General features: G+C 46.6%; 1 protein-coding gene across 1 annotated transcript in view; it reads right to left on the bottom strand.

The window, feature by feature from the left end:
- The window catches only part of LOC144789119 (membrane-spanning 4-domains subfamily A member 4A-like), a 315,859-nt gene that overhangs the window by 174,011 nt on the left and 126,981 nt on the right, over positions 1–14,867 (bottom strand). Inside the window, exons 2-4 of the mRNA XM_078665351.1 lie at positions 12,921–13,092; positions 7,593–7,712; positions 6,067–6,123 (exon numbers count right to left, since the gene is read on the bottom strand). Coding sequence (XP_078521477.1) covers positions 6,067–6,123; positions 7,593–7,712; positions 12,921–13,079 — 336 coding nt within the window. The 5' untranslated portion in view covers positions 13,080–13,092. The remainder of the gene's footprint in view (positions 1–6,066; positions 6,124–7,592; positions 7,713–12,920; positions 13,093–14,867) is intronic.

The following is a 14,867-nucleotide window of genomic DNA, read 5'->3' as shown; positions in this document are numbered from 1 at the left end:
TTGAACTCCACAGTCTCAATAATGTTACTTGGTTTGATGCTCATCCTCTTCCTAATCTACATGAGATGGTATATACGTTGGCTGCGGTACAGGTGTTTTCATGTCTTGATTTAGCCAGTGCCTATCATGCGGTGTTGTTGCATGAAGAATCCAAAAACTTGACTGCGTTCATCACTCCTGAGGGTTTATTTTTAGTTCTGCAGAATGCATTTTGGTTTAGCAAGCGCTGCTTCAGTAATCGAAAGGTTAATGAAAGAAATCATGGATGATCCTACCGGAGCAGTGGCTTTCCAGGATGATATATTGACATGTTGGTATTTGGGAAAGATATAGAAGAACATGAGTCTAACTTAGAGAATATTTTGGCTGCTTTAACATCCACGGGATTGGCTTTACGCTCAGATAAATGTAGAAAAAAAGAGGTAGAATACTTAGGACATTGCATCAATCAATCAATCAATCAATCAATGGCATTTATAGAGCGCACTACATACCCGTAGGGTCTCAAGGCGCTGGGGGAGGGGGGTGCCGCTACTGCTCGAACAGCCAGGTCTTCAGCTTCTTCCTGAAGGAGAGGTGGTCTTGGGTCAGGCGCAGGTCGGTCGGGAGGGAGTTCCAGGTTTTGGCGGCCAGGTAGGAGAAGGACCTTCCTCCTGTAGTCGCTCTTCGGATGCGGGGGACGGCGGCGAGGGCGTGGTTGGCTGATCGGAGGTGGCGTCTGGGAGCGTAGAAGTTGATTCGGCTGTTGAGGTAGCTCGGGCCTTGGTCGTGTAGGGCTTTGTGTGCGTGGGTGAGGAGGCGGAAGGTGATTCTTTTGTTGACGGGGAGCCAGTGAAGGTCTCTCAGGTGTCCGGAGATGTGGCTGGTTCGTGGGATGTCGAGGATGAGTCTGGCAGAGGCGTTCTGGATCCGCTGGAGTCTCTTCTGGAGCTTGGCGGTGGTACCGGCGTAGAGGGCGTTGCCGTAGTCCAGTCGGCTAGTGACGAGGGCCTGGGTGACGGTCTTCCTGGTCTCGGTGGGGATCCACCAGAAGATCTTCCGTAGCATGCGTAGGGTGTTGAAGCACGCCGAGGAGACGTTGTTGACTTGCCTGGTCATGGAGAGGGAGGAGTCCAGGATGAAGCCTAGGTTGCGTGCATGGTCCGTTGGTTTGGGTGCGGTGCCCAGGGCGGGAGGCCACCAGGAGTCGTCCCAGGCGGAGGGGGAGGAGCCCAGGATGGGGACCTCCGTCTTGTCGGAGTTCAGTTTCAGGCGGCTGGTCGTCATCCACTCGGCTACCTCTTTCATCCCTTCGTGTAGGTCGGCTCTGGCGGCGGCTGGGTCGTTGGTCAGGGAGAGGATCAGCTGGGTGTCGTCGGCGTAGGAGATTATGCTGAGGTTGTGTTGGCGTGCGATGGCCGCGAGGGGGCTCATGTAGACGTTGAAGAGAGTGGGGCTCAGAGAGGATCCTTGAGGGACGCCGCAGATGACTTCGGATGCCTCTGACTTGTACGGTGGGAGGCGGACTCTCTGTGTTCTTCCGTCGAGGAAGGAGATGATCCATTCCAGCGCCTTGTCCTGGATTCCGACGTTGCTGAGGCGCTGTACTAGGGTGCGGTGGCAGACGGTGTCGAATGCCGCGGAGAGGTCTAGGAGGATGAGGGCCGCTGTTTCTTCATTGTCCATCAGGGCTCGGATGTCATCGCTGGCGGCGATGAGGGCGGTCTCGGTGCTGTGATTGGCTCGGAAGCCGGACTGTGAGGGGTCGAGGGATCCATTCGTCTCGAGGAAGGCGGCCATCTGCTTGTTGACGGTCTTCTCGATGACTTTGGCTGGAAACGGGAGGAGCGAGATGGGGCGGTAATTCTTGAGTTCGGTGGGGTCCGCTGTGGGTTTCTTGAGTAGAGCGCTGAGTTCGGCGTGCTTCCAGCTCTCAGGGAAGGTGGCGGTGTCGAAGGATGTGTTGATGATGTCTCGCAGGTGGGGTGCGATGACAGCGTCGGCCTTGTTGAAGACGTAGTGAGGGCAGGGGTCAGTCGGTGATCCGGAGTGGATGGAGTTCATCGTTTGGATGGTGTCTTCGGTGCTGATCGGGGTCCAGGCGTGGAGGGTGGTGGTGGGGGGTGGTTGTTCGGTCCTGGTGTGCGTTGGTTGGTTGCTGAAGCTGTTGTGTATGTCCGCGATCTTGTTGTGGAAGTATGAAGCGAGGGAGTTGCAGAGGTCTTGCGATGGGGTGATGTCGTTGTTTCCTGCGCTGGGGTTGGATAGCTCTTTCACAATGTTGAAGAGTTCCTTGCAGTTGTGTGCGTTGTTGTCCAGTCGGTCCTTGAATGCAGTTTTCTTGGCGGCGCGGATCAGCTGGTGGTGCTTCCGGGTGGCCAGCTTGAAGGTGGTCCTGTTGTCCGGTGTAGGTTCCCTTCTCCAGACTTTCTCGAGGGCTCTGCAGTTCTTCTTGGAGCTCTTGAGTTCGTCGGTGAACCACGGGGCTTTCTTGCTGCCGGGTCTGTTGGGCGGGGTCCTTAGCGGGGCGAGCTCGTCCGCGCAGATGCTGATCCACTTCGTGAGGTTGTCGGCAGCCTGGCTGGGGTTCGCTGAGCTGGCAGGAGGGTGCTGGCTCAGGGAGGTGGCGAGCTGGTCTGCTGTGATCTTGTTCCAGCTTCTGCGGGCGGTCTGTTGCTGGTGGTGGTGGGTCGTCGTTCTCTTGAAGGTGAAGTGGACGCAGCTGTGGTCCGTCCATTGAAGCTCTGTGGCGTGGCTGAAGTCGATGTCTGGGCTGGAGGAGAAGACTGCATCGAGTGTGTGTCCGGCGAGGTGGGTGGGGGTGGACACCAGCTGCTTGAGTCCAAGATTGGCGAGGTTGTCGAGCAGGGAGCTGGTGTTGCGGTCGTTGTTGTTCTCCAGGTGGAAGTTGAGGTCCCCCAGGAGGATGTAGTCGGCGGAGGGGAGGGCGTGCGTGCATCAGTGAAACTGGTATTAAACCAAAAAAAAGTAATGTAGAAACATTAGCAAGGATCCAGAACCTACATATAAGAAACAGTTGGTGGCTTTTCTGGGATTCTATGCACAATTTATCCACAATGATGCTGCTGTTGTGTATCCTCTAACATGTTTACTAAAAGAAATCCTAAACTTGAATGGACCAAGGTTATGTCTACTGTTTTTGACACCTTGAAAAACCTTATTGTGAATGCATCTTGCTTAAAATCTTTTTAATTGGAAAGCATTGCAGTATAATGGTTGATGCTAGCACTTGTGGCTTAGGTTGAGTGCTGATGCAGGAGGAACATGGACATGAATGAATTGTGGCATATGCGTCTAGAGCGTTGCGTGAAGCGGAGATAAATTATTCGGTGATTGAAAGAGAGATATTAGCTTGTGTGTGGGGCGCTGAACATTTAACGTTTTATTGTGGGGGTGCTAGGTTCACTTTTAAAACTGATCACAAACCTCTTGTGCACAAATTAGCACCTTGAGGCGGTCATACCATGTCTGCTAGGTTAGCCAGATTAGCTTCAAAGTTACAACATTTCCAGTACAAGATAGGTATTCTATGCCTGGTAAAAACAATGTACATGCTGATTGCATGTCCAGATTACCTTTACCTATTGAAGACTATGATAAGTAGGAGGTAGATGATTGTGAAGTGTCGTTGACTCCGGAGGATAATCATTTACTTTGTTCTGGTTTTCCAGTTGAGGAGGAGAACAGGTGACATGAAGAAATGGGAACAGATAGTGAAATTATCCAGGTGAAACAATTTATTTTGGAGGATTGGACTAAGCAGAGGAAAATCGCCTGTGGATTAATGAATTGTTTTCAAGGTACGTGAGCAACTGGCAGAGGAAAATAATATAATTGTACGGGTTGACAAGTTTGTTCCTCCTTTTAGCCTAGGGAGAGCTATTGTTGAAATTGCTCATGAGGAGAACTTTGGTATTTCAGCTATGAGAAGTCATATTAAAGTAAATTTTTGGTGGCCGAGCATTGACTCTTTTGTGGAGCATCACGTGAGATTATGTGATGAATGTGCTAATAGTGACAAATCAGCCAAAGCCTTAATTTCTAATCCTCAACCTGTAGAGTTGCCTTTAGCACCTTGTCACAAGATAGAATTAGATATCATTGGTCCATTTGCTGTCTTACCTAGACAAGAGTCCTATGGTATTGTTCTGATAGATTACTTCTCTAAATGGCAAGAGATCAAGATGGTGAGGGATGTTACTTCTGAAGCGGTCAAAGTGTTTTTGGATGAGATAATTTGCAGAGAGGGCATTCCCCAGGAACTTGTGTCTGACAATGGGCCCCAGTTTGTCAGCAAACAGATGGAGAACAGATGGAGAAGTACTTCCAAAAGTTTGGTGTGGTTCACAAGAGAATTGCTGTTTTCCACCCAAAGGAAAATGACCAAGTAGAAAGGGTCAATCATGTGGCTAAAGAAGCCACCCAATTGGCTGTAAAAGGCTGTTTGAACTGGAAGAATGCTTTGCCGTCTATGTTGTTGAAAAACAGAACCTTGCTTTTTTCTGTTACTGTTCTGTTGGTGAGGCCTTTTGAATTGTTAAGGGGACGTAAACCTAGCACTAATTTGGTCCCATGGTGGTTAAGAGACCAGAAATCATTGTGTTGTGATCTTACTGAAGTAGATTTCAAAGAAATTTGTGCGAAAATGGAAGTGTATAAAAGGAAAGCGAAAGAGGATCTCAAGTAAAAATGGGTGTGCCTGGGAAACAAGTTGTATATTTGAGTGACATGTGTGGTTAAGGAAAGGCATAATGATGGGTAAGGGATGTGCTGAATGGTTGGATCATGTGCGTGTCATTCAGGTCTTTAGAAATGCTGTACGTTTTGAGGGTGGTACTGTGTGGAATCACAGCAGTGTCTTGCTATTTAGGAATTAAATCACATGATCTGATGATTGTGCTACAAATGTATTTCTTGTTGTAAAAGGAAATTATGGTTTTGGTAATTCACACTGTGATCTGGTTTTACATGGACATTTGGTAGTGACTAGGGGCAGTTCCAGGGGTTCAAGGTCAAGACGTCCTCCTGTAAAATTTTAAGACTTTGTACTTATGTAAAAAAAAAAAGGGAAAAAAATGTAAAGGGAGAAGATGGGTTGTATACAAGAGTGCGTCATTCCTCAGTCATGCTCGTGCGCAGCCGTGCACCGCATGTTAATATTTGAGGTAAAAAAGAGTGTGAACCGCGTTTTACGCTCGTGCCCACTTTCAGATAATGTGGTGGGGGGGTTGGTATTCTGCGGGTATTTGGGGGCATCTTTTGGATATAAGCGGGGCTATATATTTATGATGGTCAATGACAGCTGTCATTTGGAAACTGGACATACCCCTGCTAACATACAGATTGATTTTTACTATTACCGGAGACGTCCTCCACTGAAGTTCTTAAGCTATGCTACATTCTGACTTACTCCTGGCTTACTCTTGGAATACAGTCGGAAGCCAAGAGTACTATAATCAATTTTGTTTCACAAAAGGCAGATTGACAGATATACCCTGGAATGTGCAGTGATGGTGTTGGAATATGACGAATGGCCTAAGTGTCATTTTGGCAGATGTCCCGTCCCTCTGTAGTGCAGTGTATCCTATGGCGCTTTCAATATGGCAGTGGGATATCCACCAGTTTTGACGGAGTATCCTGTCTGCTGAATTCTAAGTATGGTCTACAATGTCATCTGTGGGAAAGGAGGTTTTCTTAGAAAGAGAATATTGAATTGTTGCTTAGGGATCGCGGTTGCATTCTATTGCTAAATGAGACAATGGAACTCAGCTGTTGAATAAAAGCCTTATATGTGCATTTGCAACAGTGCATCGTAGTCCACGGACACAAAGTGCCTGAAGCGGGCAATCTCCAGCCACAGATTTAATCATCCATTAATGAGCAAAGGAGGGAATATACTTTGTTGGCTGCAGTGCTGCATCCAGTCTCTATCTGAATCTGAACACCCGTACCTAAGATACTTGCAAATGACTAGAGAAATCCTTTACGTCTCTGCAAAATGTCCATGTGGAACGAGGACACCCACATTTGTACTAAGGGCAAGGTCTAGTACATAATTTAACTCACCAGGCTCAGGGTGCCAATTCTTTCTGTGGCGACAGACAATGCTCCAGAGATGATATACTATAAAGAAGAGACAATAAATTTAATTTAATATCAATAAGTGTGTGTCATTGATTACATTGCAACAAAGCATTTATAAGAAATAGGAACCAATACCAACTGCTCTACAACTAGTTTTTACATATCTGTACTCTGGTTAGGAGTTGCAGCATAAGAGCCCAAAATAAGAGCCTCTCAGAATGATGAATCAGGTCTTCAAAAAAGTGACATATTTGTATGCTCTGACTGAATTCACTGTGATCACTAATAATACAGTATTATTATAGTAAAGTCAAATAGAGAAAATATGTATTTCTTCACCCCAGTCCCCCCCTCTATATAATGACTAACATGAACACGTGGTATTTCATCTCCATGACACCAATCATACATGTTATTTTATATGTTATGTTATATATTAAATAGCAGTAAAATAAATTCATAATTTGTCTAGCAGAAAACTAACTCATTGACTATAATAAAATACCTTTAAAAATTAAATCCTTAGATGTGATTATTTCTCTGATACCATAGGCTTGTTAGGTTGCAATTTGGAGAAATGCCAGCCCAGAGAATGAGAGCTGAGCATATGGCTTTAGTTTCCCAGTCATAAGTAAGTGGAAATCCTTAAGTTTCATAGTTCCAGTGTTTTCAAACACAGAGTTTGGAATTCCATATGCTTAGTCCTTCCATATGGGATTTTGGCCACTACCCAGAATTATGTACTAGCATGTCCACATTCATGAATGAGGTTCATCCCCACTCACGTTCCTGTCACACCGTACGCAAGAACATACCCAGCGTGCAGTGAATGTGAGAAACTGGGTTACTGGTTGACTGGGGTGCGAGCCCTGGTGAAGCAGCAACCACAATCCTTGTCAGGGTGAGGCACAAGTAACCCACAAATGAACCTGAGCTCAACTCCTTGGCAGTTTTGCACAGACCAGACAGGCTTAACTTAGAGGCAATGTGCAAAGTGTATGTGCACTTCAAACAGTAGAACAGTGAAAACACCACACAAAACATTCCGCACCTGGTTAGAAAAATAGAGCAACATTTAATAAATAAAACAAGACCAAAACTTCAAACATCCAATCAGTAAACTGGAGTTATGAATTTTTAAAGAATAAAGTGTAAAATAGCGACTAAAAGGACAAAGCGCCAAAGGCAGATATCTGGTCGTGCTGGACCAGGTCAATGTCCGGCCAGGTCTAACAGTGAATGTCATTCTGGTCCTAAGAAATCAGGTCCTAAGGAATCAGAGCTTTGAAACAAACAACACAATCCTTATCTAAATAAATGTTGTCTGGTCCGCAAGGTTCCCATATTTATCCCTATGTGAGTTAAGTGAAGTTACCAGTGTTATCAATCCTGAGTTTGGGGTAGACACTATCCATGTGACTCCCTCCCTCACCCATGACGCAAGTTATTTCCCACAGACAATGCTGCAAATAAAGTCAAGTGCCTTTCTTAAAAAAAATCATACTTACAAAGATAGATGTCCAGAATGACACTCCGGTAAAAGTGAAGATTGAATCCCTTGTTTGGGGAAGTGCGCAGAGAAAGGCTCCCAGAAAAATCTGCAGGATACCAATCACCATCTGAATTGCCTACAGCGAAGATTCATGAATTGTATAAGTTATAAGCACGAGAAGGAAAGTCAAAAAGGAAGCAACGATTCAATTAAGCATCTATAGCATTTCTACCAACTCATTGACATAATTAGCCCAGCCACTACTGATTCTAAACTCCAAAACTATTTGCGATTAATAACTATCTTGACTGTCAATGCTGGTGATATCACATATTTTATTGCTTTACCACACAAAGTACCTTGCTTTTAATATATCTCTTCTTCACAAACACTCTTTCATCTACTCTTACTGGCAAACATGTGTAAATTATTAACTTCCCTGTATCACTTGATTGGTGCTGCTCTTAAATATTTTCACTGTTTAAAGGCTAATGATTTCCTATTTCTTTTCCATCTATTTTGTTTATTATTTTACTTTTACCTGTGTTGGACTTGGCCCTTTTGGCAGGTTCACCCGTAAACTTTTTGCCTTTTCTGTGACCTGATATTGGTAGTTTTGGGCCTCTGCGCACTTTAGCCCTGTGGCCCAGTGTAAAGGGTGTGCGCGCTCTGAGTGCATGTGGTGAGATTGGCCTGCCGTCCCATATAGGAATACATGGGGGATATGTGTGTCTATGGTAATTCCTGATATGAGAGGATTTCAGGGGAGAATTTAGTATGAATGAACTCATGAGGATAAATACTGTGCAATGCTGTGCGCAGATTTGTGGTGACTGGTGGAGAGATGCCACTTTTAGAAGTTGGCATTTCTGTGTACTGTGTGTCTGCCTGCCTGCTGTGAATTGCCTGTCTGGCTTGTGATTGACAGGAGCTGAGAGGTGTGGGTGGCGACAGGAGCCAGGGGGAGGCAGCCCAGTGGTGAATAGAGAGATCTGCATGCAGATGGGAGAGAGGAGTTGCACTTGGGACCTGAATGGGACTGTGCCTTCCCTCCACAATGCCGGCTCCGCCCCCTGTGGGGCGTCTGATCCCTGAGCCTACACCTGACAAAGGAGAATGGAGCTGGGCAAAACAAAGTGCTCCAAAGCCCCTCAAAACCAGTCCTAACTGGTATTCCCAAGCCCTGTGCTGTGACACAAAGGGACTTTCTAATATAAATATAGGGGCTGTGACCCCAGGAAAATGTTCTCTGTTGTGCTATTCCTGACTTGAGGCGGGCCTGCTGCTGCTGCTGAACTCCAGGAGGAACCGTCGCTAGGGACTGCCTCCCTGCTGGAGGGCTCTGTGAGCTGGCCTGCCTGGGCCCAGCCTTTGCCCTCTTTCTCCTGAAGGGCTTTCCCTGGACTGTTGGACTTTATCTCTGGGCGCGCATTCCCTATATTGGGGAGAGGGCTGGAGACCTTGCTCTAGCGCTTAGAAAGCGCTTCTATTTTTCATTTGCAGCTCTGGGCTGCTGCCTGGGGATTACCCCGCATTATGCATCTGGAAATAGCGGGTACCCACCCCGCTTGTGTGCCTATTTGACGGAGCAGGAGCCTACCCCACATTTCTGCCGCCGATTTTTGCTCTGGTGTGAATATACAAGCGGGAGCCCACCCCGCATTGCCACCTCCTGGAGGAGCTGCCCAGATCTGAAGAAAGTGGGTGCCCACCCCACTCTTTGCCTTTGTTTTGAGGCGGGTGCCCACCCTGCACTGTGGCGCCGAAGAGGGGTCACCCCCGCAGCCCAGCCCGAGAAGAGGACGCCGCCGGCCCGACCAGGAAGCCAGGCAGCCTTGCCTGATTCTGGGCGGGGCCACGAGAGAACGTGACCGCGGCTGCCAATCGTAGCACGACTGGAACAGAAGAGGCAGAGCCTGTGGCAGAGTGAGGTGAGGCAGGACTCCCATGAGCTGGAGGGAGCCTGCATGCTGCCCTGGAGAAGAGCGCGGAGACGACGGCCGGTGTTTCACCGGTCCAGAGGAGTCTGCCAAGAGTTCCGGTGCGTGAAGCTCCTACCAGGCCTGCTGATGCCCGTGCTTGGAGCAACCAGAGGGAGTACTGAGGAGACCGGAGGGCAGCCAGAAGAGCCCCGCGTGTTGTGGAATCGGCTGGAGCCCAGAGGAGACAGAGCCTGCACAGCAACAGAAAAGCCCGGTGAGTGGGGCTCAAGTGTACGGTGGTTGGGGGGTTTTGGGGCACATCCCCGGTGCCCGCCCCCTGTGACCCTGCCTAGGGTGCCATGGGGGCCTGCGCTTATTTTCCAGCTGTCCCACCTGACAGTGGGCAGCTGCCACGTTTTGCCTACTTTTACTCAGAGTCCCAAACGGGGCTCCAAACTGCCAGGGTTTGCTGATTTTTACAGGGGCACCGCAGTTGCGGGCCCCTGCACGGTTGGGCATTTGCTAATCAGGAGTCCCAGAGAGGGGCTCAGGGGGCACCTCGGTGCCTGTGCTCATTTTTCACAGCTGCCCAGCACTTAGTGGGCAGCTGCCACATTTAGGCCAGCACTTTGCGTACTTTTGCTTTGACTGCCTTGGCAGATTACGCCCTGACATTGTTGGACATAGGGCGTTAAAGCCCTGAGAGAGGCCCGTTGGCCTGGGGCCAGTTCCAGGTGTGGTGCCCCCGCTTGGGGCTCCCTATATCTATACTGGTGATACCTATGCCTAATGTGATTTATTGTTTATGAGGTTGGCGCATCACGTGTTTTACGCCTAATGTGATGATTATTGCATTGTGTGATTTACGTTGCAGGTTCTAGGTCTCAGTTCAGTATTCCACCAGTAGTTACTGGTTGGGCTCTACATTTACTATTTGTGCTACACTTACTGATTGTGTTCTACGTTTATGATAAATCTTACTTGTACTATTTCTACTAAGTGAATGTCCATGTGGCCCTGTCATGTGCATATAATCCAATGTAAATACTGCCCAGTGCCAGTTGGCACAGTGTACATTGTGTGATTACTATTCTAATGTGTTTCTTATAATACAAAGGCTATTTTTATATATAACCTTGTGTGGAGTTCCTTTTGTGGTGTGCCTAGTGTGTTGCTGCTGTGTGTGTGTTGCGCAAACGATTTACACATTGCCTCCAGGATAAGCCTGACTGCTCGTGCAAAGCTACCAAGAGAGTGAGCAGGGGTTATTTTTGGTGTGTAACTCCCTTGCCCTGACTAGAGTGGTGGGCTCTGCCTGGCTTTGGCCCAAGCCTTAGCCACCCAGAGATCCCATTTCTAACAATGTGCTTTCATCAATGTCGCCTTCATCTTGAAATACATTAAAAATCATGTGAGTTTTGGTGCTTGCTGCCCCAAAATCCAAATGTCTTGGGATCTACTTGGCATTCCCCCCCATTTAATATTGGCAGATTTGGCCTACTGATATTTATTGAGGAATGTGGTTTAAATGACAAAACTCATAATTTCAGTATGTGCAGTAACAGGAGTGACCCATACATCAGAACATAATACATCAGTCGTAATTAGGACCTTAATCGTTGTCTATAGAGATGGTTAGACTGGCTGAGAAATGTGACTATCAGATTAACTTTTTAGTGCCAGAAATTTCAGTAGGCTTGACCTGCTGTTAAGTGTTGGATTGTCTACTAAAGAGCGGGATGGGTGACCAATTGTAGAAAATAACCCTTTGCGTTCACTTCCTTAGGACACCAAATACTTGCCTAGTACAACTGTTTCGGACCTCTACAATGGTTACCTTGGTATGCGCCAACCCTTGTTGCTCCACTTTTTGAGTGACTTTGGCCTTTTCATTTCTACACATCAACTATATCATTTCCTTTAAGGAAAGTTTCCATGTAAGAATAACAAGACCATCTAGACTATAGAGACATCACTTCACTCATCTACTGACTTATACTTTCTTCTGATGTTTTCTTCTGAAAGGGCCTTCCAACCCTCATTCTTTCAATGCTCACCTTCTATCAGCATCTATGCTTGGTCCTTTAAGCTAGCAGTTTAACCTCAATGCAATACACTCAGGAGCATATTTATGAGAGAAGTGGCGGAGCATGGCTTTAGCCTCCTTGGCTTAACGCCGCGCTCCAGCACATCTGAAACACATGGCTGCACAGTATTCATAAGACTATGGTGCAGCCTTGAGTTTACCCCTGCGGTGGCACTAATTTAGCTGCCTAGCATCAACGCAGCCACCCTCGCACCATAGTGCAAGGGTGTCTGCGTTGCAGGGCAATGACTGTTTATGTGCAGGAAGGTGTCCCTTCCCTCACATAAACAAACAGTAATGGCGCTTTGTAACTTCTGTGTGTGCTGCTTAATGCAGCACACATATAAGCTGCAAAACGTCATTTGTTTTCAATGATTGTTTATGTGCAGGAAGGGACACCTTCCTCACATAAACAAACAATGGCGTTTTGCTTTTTTCATGCGTGCTGCACCACACAGCACACATGGAAACAGCAAAAACTAGGAGAAATAAAGCATTCCTCCTCGTTTTGACTGTTTAAGACCAGGTTTTTACCTGGTCTTAATGTTGGCACTGCCTCCTATTAAAGCCACCCTGTAAATAGGGGGCAGGGTCAAAATCAACACCCACCGCAACACCCATTGCCCTCCCTTTCATGCTAAGTGTAGCGGGAAAGGGTGCCTTGTTTACAAGGCAGCGTATAGCAACGTTAACTGGCTTATCGCTGCCTTGTAAATAAGACGAGTCCCATATCGCCACCACAACGTCTGAGAAAGTGGGATTGTGGTGGTGTTAGGGGCTTGTAAATATGCCCCTCAGTTTAATCTTTTTACTTAACTTATATTGAAAACTCCTTTACTCCATTGTACAGCAACCTATAGGCTTTACATTCACCACCTTGTTCCACCAACATCCTTCCCTGAGTTAAGGCTAAACATTTCTCCAGAAAGGGAGGAGAACATACAGCATTGGGCCAGACATTCCCAGGTCCAGATGTTTTACACATTCTGAGATAAAAAGCTTGTAATCCTTCGATGTACGTGCAAGGATAGAACCAAGAATCTGAGATTCCAGCCATGCAGTGTCCCCGTACCTAAATGAGGGGATTTGTAATGAGGGTCTTACCATGTAAATCACATCAACATTTGTCCCTGGTTTCTATTAATAAAATTCCCTTCTATCCTTCTCTATCCCCTCCCTGATGAGTTAAGGATTTGAATGATATTTTGTGTGAAATGCTTGATGTCTGTCTGGGCTAAAATCATACAGCGCAAGTTTCATTTATGTGTCATTAAATAATTTTAGAACTGGACATGGTAGATGAAGACAATAATATTTCAAGATCCCCAGTACTTACTCCAAGTGTCTTTGGCTCTCCTTCAATGAACCTCTTTAGAAAGTAAGACCTCTGAGTAGGACTCACCCCCTGCTGAGAAGGCTGCTGAGTAGGGTTGAAGTTAGCATAGGGGATATATTGGGTCACCACATACATGCCATTCCCAGGTGGCGCCGCCATCACGAATAAGAAGCTGTCAACAAAAGGTTAAGATATGGTGAAATGTTAATATACAAAATACACATAAACATGCCATTTCCCCAATCACAAGAGGTTCATATATTTCCTTTACCCTTTTAGGATACACTACAGACAATTTGGCAACAAGATTACCTATATTGCATTTTGTTTTCTTTTTTTGTGTGTTGGCTAGGAGCCCAGTAAGTAGATGCTGCTAAATTTAAAGGACTTTTACCCACTTCAAAGCACTGCACAGGGCGCCTGGAGTCTCCAGTTATTGAACTATCAGCTGTGTCAAGAAAGAAGCTGTCTTAGAGAAGAACTGGAAAGAACCCATGGATTCTGGTGTCCGCACTGCAGGATGGTAGACTTCAGACTCATGGATCATGTGATTGTGAGTGGGCCATTAGTTGCCGGGCACTATACTGTCTTCAGTTTGTCAATTCAGATGCTACTAGGGTGCTGAACCATACCACCACCTACTAACCAGCAGATTGTTTAGCCTGTATGCCACACACAGATGTTACCTGGATTGCCTTCTAGAAACCGTGGGGCTCTGGTGCACAATAAAACCATAACTAACATCTTTAAGTGTTTCTTTGATTCTTTCTTGCATCTATTACTCACTGAAGTTTTGAAACTAATCATTGACTCATACTGGTAAATAAAGAGCACATTAGGATCTCACTCAGAGGCATTGTCATTTCTCATTGCTTAAGAGACCTCAGCGTTCCTACTCACGTCTCCTGTGGCCAACAGCCCCGCCTTGACACCCTCTTGGTTCACTTCCTTCAGGGGCACATCTGTCTGCGCCACTGAGCCTGGTTACCGCAGACTCTACAGTGGGTGATAACAGGATGTTTCGACATAGATGTAAGCAAGACAATAATGTGGCAGCGCTGCAAGATTTACAGTTACTGTGATGCCAACATCTTGGAAACAAACTTTGGCAAACTCAATAGTTATATCTTATAACTAAATACATCTGTATGCTTTAATCCATGGAGTCACACATGCATCTATGAATTGTTCCTCATGCTGTCAGTCATCCTTGTACTCATTCATCTATTAATTTACCCATTGACTCATTCTTGCATTCATTCACTTGTCCAACAACAATATCACACCCACAAACTCAGAAGAGTTTGAAGAGACACGTTTAGCTGTCAGACAGACATACTGACTTTTCTGCTAGTGTGTGAGGGTCATGAGAGAGCTTCGAGTAGTGTATGGCTGCTAGTCTGAGGGGTAGGAGAGAGCTTCTAGTAGTGTGTGACTGCTAGTATGGGGTTGTAAGAGACAGCTTACATTAGTGTGTCTGCTAGTCTGGGGTGGTGGGAGACAGATTCCAGTAGTGTGTGACTGCTACTGTGTGAGGGTTGTGAGAGAGCTTCCAGTAGTGTGTGACTGCTAGTGTGTGAGGGTTGTGAGAGTGCTTCCAGTAGTGTATGGCTGTTAGTCTGGTGGGTGGGAGAGTGCTTCCAGTAGTGTGTGACTGCTAGTGTGTCAGGGTTGTGAGACAGCTTCCAGTAGTGTGTGACTGCTAGTGTGTGAGGGTTGTGAGAGAGCTTCCTGTAGTGTGTCACTGCTAGTGTAAGAGGGTTGTGAGAGAGCTTCCTGTAGTGTGTGACTGTTAGTCTGGGGGCTGTTAGAGTACTTCCAGTAGTGAGTCACTGCTAGTGTGTTAGGGTTGTGAGTGCTTCCAGTAGTGTGTGACTGCTAGTGTGTGAGTGCTTCCAGTAGTGTGCGACTGCTAGTGTGTGAGGGTTGTGAGTGCTTCCAGTAGTG

This window comes from Lissotriton helveticus, chromosome 1_1, assembly GCF_964261635.1.
Source record: "Lissotriton helveticus chromosome 1_1, aLisHel1.1, whole genome shotgun sequence".
Taxonomy (NCBI): domain Eukaryota; kingdom Metazoa; phylum Chordata; class Amphibia; order Caudata; family Salamandridae; genus Lissotriton; species Lissotriton helveticus.
Note: the sequence above shows the minus strand (reverse complement) of the source record. Positions and strands in the feature narration are given on the sequence as shown.